We start from the raw sequence: 22,344 nt of genomic DNA, 5'->3' as shown, positions 1-22,344 counted from the left end.
AGCAGGATTTTGCAAGCTGCTGCTGTGCTTGGATACTTTGCTGGGATTTCAAACTAGATCTGATTCATATCTTCTAGAAACCCAAAAGGCGGTCAAGTAATCCGTGAAGGCTAAGTGTGGGAGCAGCAATCAGAGCTCTGACAGAGCAGAGCCAAAAACACTAAGTCAGAGCAGGGGGGGAACAGGCCAGGGCTGGGCAGGAGGGAAGCTGCTTGGGCCAGACATGGAGAGAGATGGAGGGAGGGAAGGAAACAGGACGGGAGAGAGAGGAAGAGCAGACAGCAGAACCCACTTCTGTAAGTACAGGCCCAGGACACAGGCTGTATGGTGTGGAGCCAGCATTTATGCTGCCTGCTTCCTGACTGTGTGGTGCATCGTCTCCACACATCGAGAGGAGAGCCGGGTATCTGAGCTCCTGCATAAGTGTCCAACTAGCCCTGAGAGAAGCTATATTTAGGATGGCCTAAGTCACATACAATCTATACAGTCCTCCAGCGGTCATCACCCACCCCTGGGTTGGTTATGTGACTGCAAAGGCTCACTCTGGCTTCATCCTGTCATGGCGCCATCTTTACTGACAGGCACCATAATATTTGTCCTGCATGTACATCATGTCAGAAAGTTGCCAAATGAAACACATTTCTGGGCTAGCTGGCTAGGAGTGGTATTACTTCATTCAGTGAACTCTACATAAAGCACACTAAATAGTTACTTTGGAATAAGATGTAGGAAAAAGCTTGATTTTCACCTCCTGTAGCTTTTTGGGGGTGGGGGGTAGGGGCAGTGCTGGGAAAGCAAACTCTAGAGCTCCATGCAGGATTGGGCTCTGCTACTGAGCACCCTTTTCAGTGATGAGCACTGTATCCTGTGTCCTTGCTCTGGATGACACAGCCTTCAGGACCAAGTTTCACCTCAGCTACAGTTTATCTGACCTCTCATTAAAAGAGGGGGTTTTCTCATGTCTTGACTTGGGTTTCCCTTCACATTCCATGCTTTTTATTTTATTACTATTATGCATTATAGTTTGAGACTTTATGTCGGAGGTGAAGTTTATGTTATACCTGCTTAGTTATAATCTCATCTAAAAGAAGATGGCAGCCCATGGATAAAATGGCATCTTCGACTGTTCACCTCATGCTACACTAGCACAGGCTGGCATGTGCCTGGAAGGCTGCTGCCACTGAGGAGAGAGCGCTCTGGCCACCAGTGCGCACTTGCTGATGAAAGAGCGGGAAGAGTTCTGATCATGTATTTTTTCTTAAGAGTAGATGCAAAATGGTGTCCAATGCCAGATGGGCCAGGAGTCCTCCAGTGCTGATATCCTGCAAATTGTACTTGGTAATAACATTTGTAGTTTTTAATCAGATATTATAATATGGAATTTAAAAAAGCTGTTCTTAGAAATAAGACTCTTCCCAACCTTTACTTTGTAGCTGTTTGCCTTCTTCTTGCTATGGCTATGTGCACACTTACCCTCCCTTATGCGGAGGGTCTGAGAGGTCAGAGGGCTGTGTGTGTGTGAACAGATGCTCAGTCAGAGGAGCGGGCTAACTGAGCACTGCTGCGCTGCTCAGGCAGGTGGCCATTTTCATGAGCCTGGTCCCTAAGAAGACTGTCCATTCTCCAGTAACTTCCCTTCTTAGAGGTACACTGGGGGCTTTTCTCCTTTTGTCTATATGGTGTGTATATAGGATGTGTGTGTATTCATGTGTGTGAACTACTCTTGTACTCACTTGAAGTAGATTCTCTTTGTCATGGGCTAATGCATACACCAGGCGTGCTAGCTCCCTGAGCTTCCAGAGAGTTCCCTGTGTCTACCTCCCATTTTGCTGTACAATTACTGCGATTATAGCCATGCACTATTATGCCTGGCTTTATGCGGGCTCTGGGTATTGGAATTCAGGCCTCATGCTGCTACAGAAAGCACCTGACCCACTGAACCACTTCCCTAGATCTTGGGGTGTCTCTCTTCTTAATGACTAAAAGTCCACCATGGACAACTCTGACCCTATGCATAAAGAAGACGTAGTTATTTGCACACATGCATAAGAGAAGAAGGATGAACAAATACAAAACAGAAGACCAGAGGAGAACTTTCTAAGAGCAGCAGTTTTGAAAATTTCATATTCTAATGTCTGGTTAAAAACTATGAATAGTTAGTTCATTAGCCAATACAGCTCTGAGTTCAATTATGAAAACAAATTTATCAAAATTTAAAATACCTACATTTGGGCTGTCATCTATTTATGAATTTCCATGGCAAATTACAAGTGACTAGGAAGTAGGGAGGGGGACAAAAAAACCCTCAAATATTTCAGTACAGAAATTTAAAAAAACAACTTGTACTTAACAACAAGAGACTAATAAATAAAAGTGACTCACCACCAGCTGACTTTTCTCCTCACCCAAGGGAAAAGTTGGCTTTCCTACTTACATCTCTCTGTTGTGGTGGGCTTAGTGGTTATGTTTTACTGAGGTAGCTAAAGGCACACTTTATCCATTCAAGCTACTCCTCTCTGGTGTCAGGTAACTAGATTAGCTGGACCAGGCTAAGAGCGGAGAGCCCTTGCTATGCAGCTGACTGGAATACCCACACGCAGAAGGTGGGACACTAGTCTAAGTGATGGCTGCTGTCGTCTAACTAGTGATGCTTTTCACCCTGAGGACTGGAGGGAGCCTGGGCTTTTTCTTTACAACCTAACTTGAAAGCCTAAAGGATAAATATCAACACCAGTCATGTCAGCAGGGCAATCTACTTCATTATCCCTAAGCCCTGCACTTAAACACCTACGTTCCCTGGAACCCAGTGCCAACTCTGCACATCAGTAAGCTCAACTGTAAACAGTCCTTGAGTAAAGCTTGCTTTTTCCAAAGACTTAACACACCATTTTCTTTCTGTAGAACTTTTAGGAACAATTGTGTCCTAAGGATACAAGGTAGGTAAAGCCGAGGTTTGTGGATGTAACAAGCATCCCATTAAGACTGGTAGCAAGGTATGTGGGTTCACTGGTTGCGTGACTGGAGGCTGGATTGCTAACAGGGAGTGATCTGCAGAGAGACCAACAGGGAAAGGCCACTTTTTGCTGGTTGCTTGCCCAGTTTAGGGATACAAGAATGATCTGGATCTTCTACTCAAACCAAATGGAGGTTACATAGGACCACACAACGTTGCTACAAAATACAACAGTAGGTACAAGTCTAATGACACGGGGTGCCAGCATTTTTTCCCAAGAGCAGTGTGTGCTTCAGTAATATAGCCTGAGACTGAGGCCATCAACTCCCTTGTCTCTATAACAAGGTAGTAATTGTTAACAGTTGAAGAAGCATCACTCTTCTCTTGGGATCTGGCCAGCACTGCAAGAGACAGTATCAATTTTCAGATGTTATCTTTCCCAGTAGCCTATTTCTTAATCCATTTCAGAAAGAGTTCCTTGGCTTTCTGTGGAGCAAGCCAATCCCCTTTGGGCGGGCTCTTGCAATGTGCCCTCCCGTCTTCCCTAAACTGAAAGCCAGGTGGCCTCTCTAACTTCCAACCAGGGGCTGCAGCTAGACTTTCCTTATGTACAAAGAGTTACTAGCTGCAGCACAGGCAGCCTCTGGACAGAGATGCATGGAGTTTCACTGGCTGGCAGCCAGGCCAGTCTGCTGGCTGGTCGAGGCTGCAGCCAGATCGGGCTTAAGCCCCACTGTGTGATGAGACCTATCATGAAGTGAGTGGTAAGGCAGCAGCACTGGCATAGAGCTGGTGACAGGAACCCAAAGAATAACGTTTGTTCATTCCTGCTGCTGCAAATGAAATTCTTCTACTGAATGTGCATGTGCGCCATAGAATGGAGAAGTCAGTGTGGCTAAGGAGGAAGAGGGAGCAGCATGGGAGGAGGAAGCAGGTTACACTTCCAGCCCCTAGAGAGGGATGTAACAGTGATAACACAACCACTGGTCAGAAAAACAATTACCGGGGTTGGGGATTTGGCTCAGTGGTAGAGTGCTTGCCTAGGAAGCGCAAGGCCCTGGGTTCGGTCCCCAGCTCCGAAAAAAAGAATTAAAAAAAAAAAAAAAGAAAAACAATTACCACCACCACCGGGGTGGGAGGAAAGTCTAGGCAAGCACTCTCACTGGTGTCCTAGGAAAAGGGAAGGCTTATCAAGGGCATGCTTTATCTACTCTGAATAATGTCCAGCAGGCTCTGGAACTCTGGGGTAGTCACTAGATGCTTGGGATCTGGTTTAGAAATAACTGGGCAGGGGAAGCACTTTGGATTGGTGTGGGAGAGTTGGATAAAGAGATTTGCTGGGGATATGAACTTGGGACTGGTTGGTTTGCATATAAAAGGCTGTTCTGGGACAAGTTGGGGACTGATGGAGGCGATTACTTTCCTAGTGTGTAGGAACCCCAAATATCAGAACACTGAGAATAAAGAAAATATAGTTAATGTGTATGTTTATATTATATTGGTAAAAATAGACTCTGAGAAGACAAATAACAGCAATGTCTCTGACTATAACTGTGCCTAGGGCAGGCAGCCCATGTGTGTGTGTGTGTGTGTGTGTGTGTGTGTGTGTGTGTGTGTGTGTGTGTTAGATGGGCTTCTGTTCCTGATACCCTCCGAATAGGTTTCTTGAAGAGGACAGCTGGTATTCTCCGAGCGTTACATAAAGTATTTTGCAAAGGCAGAGCATCTTCTTCAGTCTCTCATGTCTGTCTCTCCAATCCGCACGAGTGAGGCTTCTGTTGCAGACGGTGATACTGCTCATCAGTAACTGTGGCTGCAGAGGTCTTTGCAGGAACCAAAGTGATAGTCTGGGCTAGTGGGCTTGCTAGGCGATGCTTCCTTGTAGCTGCACTGCTCACGGGAGGCTGCTTCTGAGACCATGACCAACTCTGGGCCCAGGTCCATGCACCTTGGCACACTGTCTCCCTACCACAGCTGTCCCCAGAGGATGGCGAGCTCAAGTTCAGGACTGTGTTTTTCCAGAATTCCAGGTGAAGAGATGAGCCTTCTCAGTGCTGCGTTGCTGACAAACCTACATTGCCAAGGACTGATTCGGAGAGGACTGCAGGGATACCAGGAGAGAAGCTGGAGGAAAGCGGTACACCACAGTGGCAGGTCCAAGTCTTACAGACCTGGGAACGGAGGACGCCAGTGCTCCTTGGCAGGCCTTCAGTTTGGTTTGGAGCTGGCTGTCATATTCATCCTTCTGGATGCCAGTACACTAAGGGACATCTTGACCTTCTTGCTCAGTTTTCTATACTTTACAAGTTGTTCATCACAGGACAACATGCTTTGTGTCAGCGCTAAAATGCCATTGGCTGAGTGGCACCAGAATTCTGGGTATTTCATTTTGGTAGATGACCAAGCCATGGATTTGGTGTTCCTGTCTCTCTTCTCATTCCTTTCTGGAGAGAGTTTAAATGGGCTGGGGAAAGATATTTGAAGCTTTCTGATCCAATGTAAATGAACCCTGTGGTGGATAAATAACTTTCCTTTCTCCTTTGCTCTCCTGGGGTATTTTAATGAATAATGCTTCTCAAAGAAGTTTATAAATATCCCCCAGAGGTAAGAAGAATATTGAGCTCATGGAGGTGTGCCATTAATGCCGAGTATGTGGGACTGAGTGAGGAAGAAAGGAATAATTACAGTCTTGAGGTTTCAGAGACATTTCTGGTAAGTTCTGAAGGGTATAGCTGGAGCATAACACTCAGAGCAACATTAGTGAAGCGAGGACAGTTTCACCAGGCCAAGTCCAGCAATTCCCTAATTGCATGGTCTACCCCGGGGCAGAGGGTTGGGGGAGGAGGATGGACTAAACCTTGTTTTGTTGTTAATTAACAGCTGTGTGCTGATTAAAAACTTATAACAAGTAAAACCTTCTAACAATTGTGCTCTCAACATCACCAAATTATCAATGTCACCGAAGCCTTTCCAAAATATTTTTGTTCCCTTTCCACCTCAGTATCTCAAAGCTCTAAGTCTGTCCTGATGATAGTCAGTCTCCTTTGAGACAACTGGATCTTCCAGCATCTCCTTTCCTATACACCCTGCCACACTTACCTGTGAACTCTGGCTATGGCTTTAATGTTTTTGATTTGCTCCAAGAGACTCCATATTTTTAAAACAAAAGCCTCTCTCAACAGCAGAGAGAGTTCTTACTGCCACAGCGCCACCTTCTGGGAGGCCAGTACAGTACAGAAGCTAACTAGGCATAGCTCAGCTTTGACCCAGGTTTGAAGTAGTCATCCTTCCCTGTGTTTTATAAAGTCCCTACTTGACTGCCTTTTTTCTTTGTTGGTGCTAGGGATCTGACACAGGACTATGTGTGTGCTAAGCATGTGTTGTACCACTGAGCTATGTCCAAGACCCTGTACTGCATTGCTTTCCTTCGCAGCTACTAAGTCCCTTGCTGCCGCACAAAGTCAGAAAGTGATAAGGACAAAACCACGCTCTTATTCTTACTATTACCTTAAATTGTCCCTGACTTCACCGACTTTGATTTTCTCTGTCCTATAACTGTAGCAAGGGCTCCAGACTGTGTGGGTAAGGGTTTGGATCTTGCGAAAATAACCTGGGGAGCTTCCAAAGATCCTGAAAAAATGAAGAAAAAATCCTACTTAACATTGTATTTGATCTTGGCCCAAAGGACAAGAGGTAAACTCCCACACTGGGTTAAGGGGATCATTGTTCTCAGATGTCACCCGGCCTCCTCCTAACACCAACTCCACTGTCTCTTTTCTGCTTCTGAGGGGACGAGCACCTCAGGTCTTACCTCCTGGCCCTGCAGAGAGGACTGTTCGGGGAGTTTTAATAATGGGAGTAGAAGGTAAAACCCAAGGCAAGGGGGAAGTGGGAAGGAAAAGAAGAAAAGAGAGCATTGGACACTAGGGCTGCTGCCCCAGGAACACTGCTTGTTTTATCCTTAACTTCTTATGCTCAGACCCACCAAGGAATGCCAGCAACTACATAGTGTATGATGAAAATAATAATCCGATAACGAAAACAGGTCATTCCAGACCAATAACTCATATGGAAGCTAAAGTGACTTCTAGGCCCTGAGGGCGTAAACCCTGCTGGATTTACTTATAAAAGTAAGTCCATTTCTCTCAAGACACAAGGGAGTGGGCGGGCACAGTCACGCTGCTGTCCCCAGGAAAAGAGCAGGGAGCTACTGCACATTTCACCGGGGCTACAGACACAAGCATTCAACAGGACATGCTTCTTACTTCCTGCAAATGGTATCAGTTATTGATTTTCAGGATAGCAACACCTCATCTATAACTACAGACCAATAGAGTAAGGATGTGGGGTACGAGGAGGCTGTATTCCAGAACAGCATGCTTTTTCAAAAGGTGAGGAGAGAGGGTGTGGCTGCAGTATGGTAGCTGACCTCGGCTTGCCTTCTTGGCTGTTGTAGTTCACCATATGCACTTCAGAGCCCAAGAAGGAGCACCATGGTTATAAAGAAGGCAGCCAATGAGTTTGGCTTCCGGCCAAGGGCCCTCACTCCAGCCTCCTTCTCAGATTTCCAAACCTACTGACTCTTTCCCCTCCTTTCATTGCAAACTTGGATATAAGGCCAGAGGTAGGGAAGTCAAGGAAGATAACAGGCAGCATTTCTTCCAGGCACTCTGAGGGGGGCTGCTATTCACCTAACGTGCAGGTTTGGAAGAATGCAATTAGCCCACCATCAGCAGTAAAGGGCTCAGCTGTTTTACAACTCAGGGAGTGGGGTTAGCCACTATCTTGCTATCTGCAAAGTCACAGAGCTTAAAGTAGGGTTAGCCAGGTAGAAGAGAAGGGTTAAGCCAGGAAACAGTCATGAGCTATATTTAAGGATCTGTTAACTGTACGAGACAGAGGCTAAAGGTATTTGGAAAGACAGCTGAGGAGAGTAATATGGCATTATTATGTTCTCTCTTGGTTGGCCTCCTTCCCTCCCCAAACCCCTTCCTTCTGGGCTTAAGTAGCCCCATCTCCTTCACACGGAGCATCCTTCTGAAACACTAGAACAGCGTTTACATCTCACGGCTGCAGAAGTCACAAGCTGCATGGCAGTTACTCACTAGCAGCTGTCAGTGCCACGTGTGCTGGGAACTCAGTGTCAGCTTTTACTAGTTCCTCCACTTCATCTCTCTAGCATCAAGAATACCAGAAAAGTCACAGGCAACAAATCCAAGAAAAGGCAGAGCTGGAGGCAGTGGGCGACACAAGCCCTGAGTGTCTGCTGGGTGAGCAAGGCCGTTACCTAAGGTGGAAGCTGGGAAATGGCCAATGGAGAAGATAACTGCTTGATCTGTGGTTTATGCCGATACCAAATACAGGAGAACTTTGATAAGAGCTTCTAAATAAGTCATCAAGGGCCACCAGGCTGCTGCAATCCTGACCCCCTTGATCCTTCACAGTTCTAATTCCCTTAGCCAGACGGCACACGGAGTTCAACTCCACATGGTTCAATTAGACATGCATAGAAGGTAGCTGGGTTTCCTAGGCCTTGCACACATCTCTAGCTTAAAGCTTGTGGAGAGGAAGGGAGTGCTAAGAGCTGTGACCCGGGGCAACTTCAAACCTGGCCGTGATTCTCAGTCACCACCTCTCTCCATCCACACCCACAGTTCCAGGTGCACACTTTACTTCCTTAAAAATAGCTGCCTTGTTCTAAAGAGCTTGGGGCGTTCTCAGTGGTAGAACACCTAGCACATGTAAGGTGTGGTTCAACACCCCCCCCCCCAAAAAAAAACCCAGCAAACACTACCGTGCTCTAGCATTCTTGGGGAGGGTCACAAGTACAGAGCCATCAAACATCTTTTGAATTCAGGCTCTGATACTGTGAAGGAGACCTCATTTTTTACTTTTATTAGAATGCTAATATGGCCCAATTAGCTCGGTGTAGGAAGAGTTCTTCCTTTATACTGACTGCTTCAGTTAACCTTCAAGTAAAGCAGTGAGACACAGAAACTGTTTTCAAACTACAGCTATGCTTCTCAGGGGATCTGCTGTCACTGTCAGGGGCACTGCCACTTCTTATCATGGTCCCTGCACTCTTCCTAACTCCTCCAGGGCTTCTTGCAGCTGTCAGGATGATGACAGGCTCCCTCCAAAGGTCATGGCTGGCCCAGACACTTCACTGGTTTTTCTCTCGCCATCTCTTACGCAAACCCTCCCCCAGCCATTCTGACAACGGGGTTTGCAAGAAAAGCAAATGTTCCTGGTACTCCTTCCACCCCAGATGGCCTGCTCCTGGCTGGCTACCTATCTTCAAGTCTTGGTTTCAAAGTTTCTTTCTCTAGGAAGCAGTCTGACCACTGAAAGCCCCTGGATTCACTCCTCAGTGTAAAACTGCCTTTGAGTTTAGTGGTTATGTGGCTATGACACTTTAGAAGTACTTAACAATCTGATAAAAAGGACAGGGGGTGCTCTCAGTTCTTATATTTGTATACTTGACCCTGAGGTCACTGCACAGCACTCACCACACAGCCTGACACACAGCAATGCCAGTGTTGTCTGCTGCTACTCCCCATGCCCCCAGTACAGAATCAACCTTAGACGCTCCTATAGCTGCTCCCCACACGTTCCATCTCCTTGAGTCTCTCAGCTCCTAAGCAGAATAGAAACTGCTTTGTCTGCTCTTTCTGTGTGAAATTCAGAGGCCAAGTGATCTGCCCTGCACTGACTTGGTAGTCAATGTTTGTCTTTCATTTTTCTGATCTGAGTGTTTAAGAATTTTTATATAAAAAGCAGTCTCTGGCTTGCTGATACGTCACTTGCATGTATGTACCTAAGACAGAGGCTGCAGGCCCTGTCACCGACCTTTAGCATCCACACAGGACTTACGTCATAGACCAAACAGCTAAATCTGGATGTGTGTGCAATGAATGTGCTGGGGCTTAGCTTTCTCACAGGGGAGGAGGGAGGAGAGAGCGCTCACCCAGCTGCCGTGAGAGTGAGAGACCCACTGTTCAGAAGCATTATGTGAACAGTGAACCCAAACACAGGAGTGTGCGCTCCCCATTACAACTCTGAGAGTGTTCTGCCAGACAGGATGCTGCATTTATCGTGCCATCTGTTTAAAAAAAAAGCCAACCCCAGGATGTTGTTATCATTCTAAAGAAAATTATAATCAAAATACCAATCTGCTAATATGTTCAAGGCCTGGACATTTGTTCTCTGAGCTGAAGTTCTTAAGAGGCAAAAGAGAAAATTGCCAGCGGCCACGCTCCTCGCTGCCTCACGCAGCGATCTGCTGCCCACTGACCTGTGGAGTTGGCGATGGGCATGAAGGATGCAGGGTTAAGGCTGCTCTGGAGTCCGTTCAGCTGCCCTTCTGCGGAGGACCCTCTGAAACACAAAGGACAGAAGTGCTGACAGAAAGCAAGTTAAAGGACAGACCTCCAGTGGCCTTCTCTGTTGGGCTTGGTGTTTCCTCTCCTGGAACATGCTCCCCTGCTTCAACCTGTCTTTGTTAAAATGTCACATTCCTACAGATGACTTATTTCACCAACAGACATCCATCTCCCAGAATATCACGTATTTCAAAACTGACATACTGTCTGTTCCCAACTTCCTGGTTCTTGTCTCACCGCAGTGGCCCACAACTGGGTGAGTAGTTATTTAGGTCCCTCCGGGTTCTTGACTTAGCTAAAGCATGCAGAGCAGTGGCTCTTAAGGCTCTTAGCTGCGAAGGGTGGAGGAACAAATATGGTGACCATCACCCTTCCCTGGCCCTGAACACTGGTGACTGTCCTGCACTGAGCTGCCTAGCAAGTAGAGGCAGAAACGCTACTGAGCATTGACTCTGCAGTGCACAGACTGGTCTTCCCCTCAGTTCCTTGGGCACAAGTTTCCCCACAGGTCTCAGAAAGTCCATTCTGGCACGATGGCTACAGATCATATTAAGCTCTCTCTCTCAGAGCTCTCTGCCATTTTTTGCCTCACTCATCAAAATTGTAAGTTTCAAAGTTATAATTACAGTTTATGTAGATGGATACGCCCTACTTGTCATCTTGACTGGGACATAAGCTCTATGGAGATAGAGATTACTAACTTGATTCTTCTTGCTTACATCAGATATTTAACGCATATCTTTGGAAGAAGTCTGACCCACTAGGCCTATGCGCACACTTACTTGCCGGGGCCATCTACCTTGATTTCAGTTGGTATATAAGAGTTCTAGCTGGAGATTACAGCGATTGTGTGCTCATTCCTTTGGTTCTGTACTGTTGAGCATTTATTCAAGCCAGTGTTTGGAACCCCTCCCCCAGTGTGGCTTTCCTACTCAATGGCTCACAGGAAACCCCTGAGCAGGCCCTGTATTTCATGATGGGGCTGAGTGGACTTTGACGCAAGTATGTAAGGTGTGGATGTGCAAAGGGCGTTAAGGGGCAAAGCAGGGCTGAGTAGGAGAAGAGAGGGGCAGGGAGCCTGAGTTCACTGGTGAAGAGCAAAGTCAAGGATGGCCTTCTGAGGAAATCCTATTTTTGTTGAGTCATAACATTCTGAGAAATAGGTGCTGGCCCAGAGTGGGGAGGAGGAAAACATTTTTATGAAGAAATAGATTTGTTCACTGACGCTGAGCCAGAAGCAGGCTGATACTGTCCCGAGAACCTATGGAGACCAATAAGAACAAGGTGACTATTTAGTCTAGGTAAAAAAAAGTACAGGGGCTGGGGGGTGGCATGGCCTTTTCCTTGATGGAGGTAAACAAAGAACATGTAAAAGCTGTTGTGTTTACTGTGAGCTGAGCTGAGCGGTGTTCAGACCAGCATGGGGTGAAGCCAGTTTCATTAAAGCAGCCTGTGTGCAACAGTGCTAAGGGAGAAGAGAAGGCACACTCACTGGGTCCACACACAAGACAGACGGTGAGCTGCCAGATAAAGGGGAGACCCTGGAGGGAGACCCTAGGAGTTCTGCTTCCCCCAAATCATTTAGCCTTTTTTTCCCTATCTGGAACTGCCAACTCACTTTAACAGGCTTGATTCTGTTCTTCCAAGGTCTCCAGACCCCTGTATCCAACTCTACTCACTCCCCATCCTCCCTCTACCACCAAGCACTTCAGGCTTGGAGTCAGACCTTCTGATCCACTTTAGAGTTTCTTCCATAGGGCTTACTCCTCTTTGATGGAGAAATGTGTCCACAGAAATTCAGGGGGACAGGGAAAGTTGAGTGAAATTTTCCATGGAAACACTAGTTATCCAAAATGGTTTAGGTCTGTTATGACTGCTTTGGCACACTATGGGTAAGCATGTTTTTGTTGTGCTAACATCATTTTCTTGGGAAAACACATCACAACTTCTGAGCAACCCACTCTGAAACATGGTCAGGGCTTTTGCACTTGGCCCTGAAATGATTCTGTGCTACTTTCCTAGGAGTAAATCTATTTTAGGGATATTTCCCTAAGAACATAGGGATGAAATTGTCCTGGTTAGCTATGCAACCTAGAGTCACTTGAGAGGGGAGCCTCAGTTGAAGAATTTGCCTGGATCAGATTGGCGTGTGTCTGGTATCTGTGTACACAGGCGATTGTTAATTGGCAGGTAGTCTGTGAACTGTATAATAAATAAGTATAAGCTGGACTGCATGGCAGCTGGCCTCTCTGGTTCCTGCTGTACCTCTGTGGCTGTGAGATGAGTTTCTTAGTAAAAGGCAATACGGCATAGAATGGCAAGCAGGCGTTAAAACATGCAAAAGCTATCTTTGCAATAATACCAACAAGTTCATTATGGATAAAGAATTGAAACTATTTGACATTGATATTTTGTGGCATAGTATTTGCCGAACTTTTGTGAACATACAATTTTACCTTAAAAATGTACTTTCTGGGTCTGGAGAGATGGCTCACAGGTTAAGAGCACTGACTACTCTTTCAGAGGTCCAGAGTTCAATTCCCAGCAACCACATGGTGGCTCACAACCATCTGTAATGGAATTTGATGTCTGTCTGAAGACAGCTACAGTGTACTCATATACATAAAATAAATAAATCTTTTAAAAAATGCACATTCTATTGGAAGCAGTCATCTATGCATAAATATTAAAGTTGTTTTTTTTTTTTTTTTTTTTTTTTAAAGATCCCAGTACTCAGGAGGCAGAGGCAGGCAGATCTCTATAAGTTTGAGGTCAGCCTGACCTACAAAGTGAGTTCCAGGACAGCCAAGCTACACATAAATCCTGTCCTGGAAAACCAACTGAAAGAAAGGACATGCATATTTAAATAAACCAACCATTATGATTGACAGTTTGGCAATTTTTCTTTGTAAGCTATTAGCTTTGACTTAGATATTTGAATTGTAATGTTAAGTACACACACATGCTTTTGAAAAGCCCCATAAGTGTCACAGAAGCCCATCTGCCTGAGATTGATCCAGTTTGGTGAAGATGCAGAAGGGCAAGGTGTTAAAGTCATATCGAAAAGGCAAGACCTGACTCAAAGGGGGCTCAGGGCTGGCACACGTGCCTAGGACAAGCCAGGACACCTACACTTTCTCATTCATTTTTAAAAAATCTTTCTGTGCCTTAAAAAGAAAATGATGTAGATTATGAATTTATCTTGGAGTACATCTCTGACCAAATTTCAAATATAACTTTTGGTACGTACAATTCTTATTTTCAGTATAGTCATCAATATGACTTTGACATAGGTTACTTAAAATAATATTTAAAATTTCCCAAATTATTTGGGCATTTTGTCAGGTCACTATAAATGACAACTCTCTCTCTTCCCCTGTGCCTGCTGGGTTCTCCCAGGAGCTGCAGCCAGGCCTGCCACCTCCACTTCCTGACACCTTTGCCAACCTCACACACGATAAACTTCACTTTTGAAGTCTGTGAAGAATACAACTACAGTGCTTTCTAAACTGCTGCTCTTTTTCACACTTGAGCTTATTTTAGGAGTTGGCAAAGCCTCTGGATCTTTACCATAAATCTTTTAATCCATCCTCAGAGCCAGGGAGCTTTCAATATTTGCTCACCTTGAAAGATGTAAAGCAAGGGAGGGAAATCTCCACCAATCATTGCCATTTTACCCACAGCAGGCCGGGAAGGAAGGTACGGTTTTCAATCCAATGATCCCTGTAGGAATCACTAAAAGAAGATCCACCATTCTGTGACTCTCATGCTCCTCACCCACATATAACTCGTGTGACTTTTGCTGAGGAAGACGCTTGGCCCTGTCTCTCTGTTGTCACTGCACACAAAAAAGCTTCAGGCTTCTAAAGCCCCCAAGGCCACTACTCAGGCCCAAAGGGAAGACAGGAGAGTCCAACCTGTAGACTGCTGCTCTCTTCCTTGGTCCAGGCTCTGTCCTGGAGAGAGGGGGTTGTGTGGGGCATCCCGAGTTACTGGTTGTTTCCCACAGGAAGCCACGTGAGAGCCTTCAATGTTGTTCTCCAGTCCAGGCTTCCTGGGCAGCACCTAGCAGGACTGTCTCAGGGTGGCATCAATCCTTCACCTTTTTGAGTGCTCGAACAGGCACTCAAGTGGTAAAACTGACATGGAAAGGAGGGGGGCTGAATTCTAGGTGTTTACTGTGAATTTCCCAGAAGTGGTATTTTAGGATGATTAATCTGTGTTTGCTGTATACATGCAATTTAAGAGGACTGGTAGGGACTTCTGAAGTCAGTGGTCTATTGGGAAGCCTGTGGTTAGGATTCTGAGTGCTACGAATGCCAGCTCTGGCTTGGCCACCTGTGTGCCCTCCTGTATTTGCAGCCCACACTCACCCCCACTCCTTTAGTCTAGCATAAACGTTTTATACTTTCAGAAATACATTGAGAACTCCCCACACAAGGATGGATGTTTCTTCAAACTATATAATGAAAGACTGGAAGATCAATAGACAATGGTTAGTCTGCAATACAACACTGCTACACCCACAAGGAGGTTTGGACCATTTCACCTCCTGAGCACTCAGTTCTAGAATCTTCTCATTGCAATGACTCACATAAGAAAACGCGATTAACACTCATATATGTGTCTTAGTGGAGATTTGTTTTTCTATATTTGTTCTTCTGACATTTATCTCTGAACATGTTTCACCACACTGCTGACCTCAGCAAGTGCTCAGGGCACCTTGCTAATATCTGGTTTGACCGGGCTGCTTAGTCTTGATAGTATTTCCTCCTAACACCTCAGTCTTCAACAAACACCACTGTTCTAGGCGCTGGCACAACAGAGCAGGGTAAAAATGCCCACTCAGGTCACCCGAGGCCGAGTGACTTAGGTACTGTCATCAGACTCTGTCTTTTTCCTTCTCCTCCACCCCTTCTCTTGCCTTTTCCTCCTGTCTCATTTCTCTCCTCTAGGGTCCTCAGGCCACACACCTGCTAAGTATACGCTCTACCACTGAGCCAACATGGCCACCTTGGTCCCCTTGCTTTCTTAGGAGAACTTTCCTGAGTTACAACTACTTTGATCTGGTTCATTCAAACCCATCATATGTCTGTTGGTTTGCCTGGTGAGCTTTAATCTTGGTTTTCTTTCTCCATATTCCTGGGAAATATGTGAGATTCTGGCTCTGACAACAAGAGTCACAAGGAAGAAATAGCTCTGATGACTTGGTTTTTTGCAGCCGCCATCCCTTTTACTTCATTTGTTTCTTAGAAGAAATGCCACAAGTTCTTTTGGAAGGGGAGGTGAGCTGGACACTAAGTTATAAAGTGTTTCAAGCATTAGAGGGAATTATGAAAGCTGACTGTCCCTATGTAAGCAGTTAAAAGCAAGTAAGGGGGAAGGGAGAGAAGGGAGAAATGTCCACTCTCTTCACAGAGCTGACGAGTTATACCTGAGTAGAGTGGATGCGTGAATCTGTGAACGGTAACAAGAACTGCTGAACCAAGAAGGGGGACCAGAGAAACAGATGTGAAGCAAGACCAGAACACAAGTGCACTCACAAAGAAGCTTTTAACTGCATCAATAGAAAACAAGCTATTCTGGCTAATTAGTCAGGAGGGGCAGTGGTTTTTGTTTTATAGATGGGAAAGGGACTTGATATTATTATAATGAAACAGGACCCCAATGTTTTGATTTTCAAATCCCTTTGCCCCCAAATCCAAATGACATTCCATCTTTTATGTTCTATTGTTCTCCAGACTCAATCTCTAGGATGTGGAAACTTTGATGATGCTCTTGGAAAGTGCTTCTCTCTGTCCCATGCCAACCTCTGTGCTAGGAGAAGCTTGAAGTTCAACCCAAAAACAGGGCTTGGCATGTGAAATGCTCATTACAACTTCTCATTAGTTGTGTCTCTTGGGGCAGCAGTGGCATTCTTGAGCGTGACTCAGTCCCACCACTCTGAACGGACAGATCGTGGTTAACCTGAGCTGAGCCAGAAGGAAGGCCATACCAAGATGGGAGCAAAGGAAGCGACACATCTTGCAGGAACACAGTAAAAACTATACAACATGTCTCGGCTTTCTTCTACTATCAACCAGAGTAACACACGGTCTTTACTTTGCATGTATTGTGTAGTGCACACTGTATTTGTGCTCAACACTTCTGAATTCACTTCTCTTAATGATCCCTTTAGCCAGGTACTGTTATCATTATTCCTCTTTTAAAGTAGGAAACTGAATCAAAGAAATGTGAGGGTTGTTAGGTTGGTCAGGAGCAGGAACCAACCAAATGATGTTCAAGAGTTTGATTCTAGAAGCCATGAAAAACTCTGTGGATTAAAAATGATGGCACTGATCCAAATCAAATATAAATTTTAACTCACACGGCTACATCGGGCACAGTTTTTAGTCTGCCGTAGTCTTCAAATGCAGAATGAAGTAAGCCTACATAAAGGAACCATGCCAGCAATAGGCAAAGCGAGTGGGCACCTCCAGACCGTCTGCTCTCCAATACTCTTTTTCAGTGAGACTAAAATCTAATGTCATTTATTGAGTCAGGTCAGAAAAAACAAAAACAAAAGTATACATTTTCTCTTAAGTCAGAAGAGGCTCAACTCATAACACTTGCTGTGCAAGCCTGACAATCTGAGCCAGGACCTAGGACCCAAGGTAGCAGGAGAGCACCGGTTCGCTAAAGTTGTCTTCTGACCTGCATATATGTGCCATAGTATATGTGGGCCATTCTCTCTTTCCTCTTCCTCTCTCTTACACCATTACCACATTAGTAGTAGTAGTAGTAGTAGTAGTAGCAACAACAACAACAACAACAACAACATCATCTCTGAGGCCTCCATAACACTGGACCTTTTACATGTGAGATATTGTTAAGGTCTCCATTAGTGCTAATGTAGCCCCACAGACTAATGCTAGTTTTAAAGGCAAATTGGAAACTATTTGCTGGAACAACGCCTCACAGCATGCCTTCTGATACTTGGATTATATTTCTTAAATTCTGAAGAAATCTTTGGTTTCCCCCTTCTGTGCATTTTTGATGCTGAGCTGTTTCCGGTTTTCCCACACTGCTGCCTGTCACAAAGAAGAAACCACAAGAATTCAGCAAAGCAGAATTTGCCCAAAGAGCTGCAATTCCATCTTGGGAGTCTGCAGGGCTTCCCTGCCAGCAGCGAGTTCAGGGCAGCAAGCTGTACCTTCAAAGTTCTAGGCCTGTCACCCAAGTCCAGCTCGTCACTCGCACCACCCAGGGCCCCCAGACCATGCTGGAGAGCCCATAAGGAATATATCGACAGACTCAACATTTGCTTTCAAATGGTTAGCTGTGAGCTTCTCAGAGCTGCAGAGAGTGTCTCAAACAATCATCAAAGGATAACCAAAGTCCTTTAGTTCCTTTATCCACTTCCTTATGAAGTAAGTGATTACTGCCCCATTATTACAAAGAAGGAAACCAAGACCAAGAGATTAAGTAACTTGCTGACAGTGCTCACATCAGTAAAATGTGTTACAGGGTGAGAGTTCTGTAGGTTGGATCCAGGGACTACACTCGTTAGAGTTGACTCTTTTCTGGGTGCAGGGCAGGAGAGGCACAGTTTTGTTTTCCACCTTCCCGCTGCCCTTCACTCGTGCTTCAGAGAGCACGGTGGCACTACTGTGCTGATGTTGCAGGTACTGAGTAAATATTGTGTTGGGTAAATGAACAATGATAGCAATATGACTAAGAGAGCCACAGGAGATTGATTCCATTCAAATCCACAACTTGATTCGCTTTTCAAAGGGGAAAAGGCAGAAACAGTTTCTGAGTTTCTGACAACTAGACAGATGAGTAAGAACAATCTGTAACAGCTCTAGGTGGCCACTCGGCAGGAAATGCTCAGATCCCTCACACTCTTCCTGGGTGCCCTGTTTTTAAACAGGAGCAAAGTGCTAGAGGCATCGCCCCCACCAATCTATTTCTAGTCACTTAACTAAAGGGCTGGAGGCAGAGGAAGGACAGTGTGTGTCAGGCATGGGGATGGCTTTTTAGTATAAAATATGTGGCCTACGAAGGGCATCAGAAAGACCACTGTCACACAGGTCCTTCATTAATGCTGGCTAAGTTAATACCTAACACCAATGTGCAAAAGAGGGGAAAGGAGGCTGAATTTGACACAAAATTCAAAGGATTTGATTTGCAGAGCGAGCAAGAGGGGATACACGAATTTTACGTCCTTTCTCCAAGCTGACAATTCATATCATTACCTGGTGCACTGTCTGGGCTCCTCTCAGAGGCCAGCCGAGTTGATTAGCAACAATGGACCTGAGAGCTGCCTCTCATCACAACTACTGGGGAACATTAAAGCACAGTGGCTACCCCTCCCACAGGATAGAGTCCAGAAACTGTGTAGTTCAATTCCTCCCCAGGTGATTTCAATTTGCAACTATGGCTGAGTCCCAAGCTTGGCACTGTTTCTCATCAGGTACTGGGATTTCAATTCAAATGGTCTTGAAGGCTTTTTAAAGAGTGCCGTTAGCTTAGAATTGATATAACCCTGGCAACTGCACGAAGCACTACAGATGACTTACTTGGAAGCCCTCTGGGACGCCGGCTTTCTGAGCACTTGCTTGTGATTGGCTGGGGGCTTGGAGACCAGCGTGGATGAATTTGGAGGTGCCACCACTTTTTGTGGCAGGGTGTTTGGCTTCTGGCCACCGGTTGTGGCACTTGAAATTCTGCAGCCTGGGCCATTATTCATTGTCCATAAACTGGAGTTAGGTAGTGTCTGGCTGCCAAAGATTGCCTGAGAAAAAAGAAGATGATCGATAAGAGAGCTCCGTCATCACTCCTGGCTGTGTGCAACTCATCTGTCATCCAAAGGGGGCAAAGAGAAAGGGAAACTGCTAGTAAGTTTTGTTTTAGGAGAAAGTTCCCGAAGGTTGTCGGGACAGATCCTGATCCAGAGGAGAGAGATCTCTCAGGAGTTGTCAGGTGCTTTGAGTGCACTGACTCAGAAATTAGGTCACCTGGGCACTGTGTGTCAGTCACTGCACATGAGTGAAGAAAGCATTTACTCTCAGCTTAGTTCCCTTCATGTTCAATTTGGGGAGTGTTTGGTCAGAGAAAAATAGTCTGGAAACACAGCTGGGATATGAGACCATTTCAGTACTCTGAACTGCTCTAGGAGGGCTACAGGTTGGAAGAAAGTAAAGAAGCCCAGGTGATGTGGGCACCTTGAACAAGCAGTTGAGGAAATGAGGGCAAACAGAAACTAGGAGCCACCAAGCCATGCAACATACCGAGTGCTAGCTTCAGAATCGCAGCACAGAAACACTTCACTGACCTAAAGTTTAACATGAGACGTGACATTTCACAACATTTAAGCTTACTAGGAAGAGGCCACCTGATGACTGCATGACCCACACGGGTGCCTGCGGTATGAGGCCGGCCTCTCAAGACCCAAAGCACCCTAAGCATTGTGAGTGCTTAGTGAAGGTACAGCTCTTCCAAATGAGTGCTTGGCCAGTATTTCCTTTTTCTACTTGTGTGCGCACGGGTACGTACACACACATAGGCGAGCGAGTGTACATGCACACGAGGGGAGACTTGCGGCTGATGCTGAAATCATCCTTGATGTCTTCTGTCTTATTCACTGAGCTGGAGTCTCACTTACATTAGTAGACAGTGGTTTTTTATTTGTTGTTGTTGTTGTTGTTTTTGTTACTGCTGGTCCTCAGTAGTTTAAACACTGCTTTCAGTTGGCATGCATTATAAAATCTTTAACTGTAAAGTCCCACTAAGTGAAAATAATGACTGACAAAATATAAAGTGCTTTCTAAATAAAAGGATACCTGGAAATTGACTTCTGCCAGTAGATATAACAAATAAAGTGGGGTAATGCCATCTGCACATGCATGGACCTGGTGGAATCTACAGCCTTTATCACAATTACTTTGTCTATTTTAGATTTAAAACATGGCTTGGGAGGATGTGGGGAGGTGTGCAGCAACTCTTCTCTATGATTTTGGGGCATCCCATTTTTGGGAACTCTGGCTAGGGAGATGTGAAATAGACTGAGATGAGAAGCCTTGTGTGGAATAAAACTGCTGACTGAGAGGCCTGATTAGAAACAAAGGTTTCTAAGGCAGAGGAGAGGACCTGAGTGGTTCAAACCAATCTGTTTGCTGTAGGCTCAGACTGGGCCACAGTGAAAGACAGAAGAGACCCAGGAACTGTAGGAAAGAAGACAGTCTTTCCTTCATTTGTGGTTGGGCTCAAATGTGGGTCTGATGCTCACTAGCTGGGCAATCCACTCTAGTTACTTAACCTCTCTGAGCTTTAAATTTCTTCTAGGCAGTTGTATCCACATTGCTGGGCTGGTGGGGGTTAAATGAAGGTCACACGGATCACTCTAGCCAGCCATTCAACAAAGGTGCCTGAAGAATAACCAAGGCATCATAGACACACACACACAGACACATACACAGACAGACAGACACACAGACACAGACAGACATACACACAGACACACAGACACAGACACACACACAGACACACACACAGACATACACAGACAGACAGACACACACAGACACAGACATACACACAGACACACACACACAGACACACACACAGACATACACAGACACACACACAGACACAGACAGACATACACACAGACACACACAGACACACACACAGACACACCCAGACACACCCACACACACATACACAAACACACACAGACAAGCACATACACAGACACACACACAGACACACAGACACACACACACACAAACACACAGACAGACATACACACAGACACACACAGACATACACAGACACAGACACACACAGACATACACATACAGAGACATGCACACACAGACATACACAGATACACAGATACACACACACAGACAGACAGACATACACACAGACATACACAGACACACACACAGACACACACACACAGACACACAGACACAGACAGACATACACACAGACACACACACACACTCATCCCTTCCCAAGCAAGCTCACCTATCTGTAGTCCTCTGCGAATGGTAGTTGGTTATGCATTTTTCTAACATATTTTTCTGGTCTTGTGATGATGCTCACTAGCTGGGAACGCAAACTCTTAAAATGAAAACATATGTTTAGGTTCTCAGATCATATTTACTCAATTCTTTCTGGCAGAAACAATCTTTTCCTCTTCTGTACACTTATGCACATGTATCTGTGTGGTTCTTATCGGAGTCAGGCCGTTCTACCATGTACAGCGGTCATTTACAAACACAGCTTTCTTCTTTTCTGGACAGTACACGATGAAAACGGCTGCATTTGTTTGATCATCATTTTCTTTTTTATCGTTTGTGTTTAAATGTTTGTCAGAGGGAGTGTGTGCTTGCGCATATAAATGCACACGTGGAGGCCAGAGGTCAGCTCTGGGTGCCAGCTGGCCTCTGGGTAGGTAGGGGGATGTGAGCTCAGGTCCTGATGCTTGTGCTGCAAAGACTTCACTCACTGAGCCGTCTGTCGTGCCTTACTTACAGAACACAAAATGAACACATGCACACTTGCACAAGCACACTCACAGTGATACATCAGCATTCGTTTTTTAAAAAGTACTAACTTGGAGCTGGAGAGATGGCTCAGCAGGTAAGAGCACTGACTATTCTCCTAGAGGCACAGATTCAATTCCCAGCACCTACATGGCAGTTCACAACTATCTGAATTCAAGTTCCAGGGGACTGGATAACCTCATACATACATACATACATACATACATACATACATACATACATACATACAGGCAAAACACCAATGCACATAGATAAATAAATAAATAAATAAATGAATAAATAAGTTAAAAGTAACAACTGGATTTTTAGTAACAATAGGAATACAGAAGATATGTATTTACATATAGATATAATGTTGGGGTAGGACCTTTTCCCAGATTTTAAAACCTGGAGCATGTGGGATTTATATCCAACTCACAGTCGAAAGAATAAACAAATCCTCTGTGGACCC

At 45.3% G+C, this 22,344-nt stretch overlaps 1 protein-coding gene across 13 annotated transcripts in view; it reads right to left on the bottom strand.

Annotated features, from left to right (window-relative positions):
• Ttll5 (tubulin tyrosine ligase like 5) overlaps positions 1-22,344 on the bottom strand; it is a 219,707-nt gene that overhangs the window by 26,945 nt on the left and 170,418 nt on the right. For 4 of the 13 annotated variants that reach the window (XM_032908169.1, XM_032908174.1, XM_032908170.1 and 1 more), the window contains 2 exons: positions 18,897-19,111; positions 17,170-17,405 (listed from right to left, as the gene is read on the bottom strand). In XM_032908169.1, coding sequence (XP_032764060.1) covers positions 17,270-17,405; positions 18,897-19,111 — 351 coding nt within the window. In that variant the 3' untranslated portion in view covers positions 17,170-17,269. Of the gene's footprint in view, positions 1-6,460; positions 6,584-10,247; positions 10,331-17,168; positions 17,406-18,896; positions 19,112-22,344 lie in introns of those variants that run through there. The other 9 variants (XM_032908176.1, XM_032908181.1, XM_032908179.1 and 6 more) reach the window with 7 other exon arrangements.

This window comes from Rattus rattus, chromosome 7 (assembly GCF_011064425.1).
Source record: "Rattus rattus isolate New Zealand chromosome 7, Rrattus_CSIRO_v1, whole genome shotgun sequence".
NCBI classification, from domain to species: Eukaryota; Metazoa; Chordata; class Mammalia; order Rodentia; family Muridae; genus Rattus; species Rattus rattus.
This window is presented reverse-complemented; position numbering and strand designations above follow the sequence as displayed.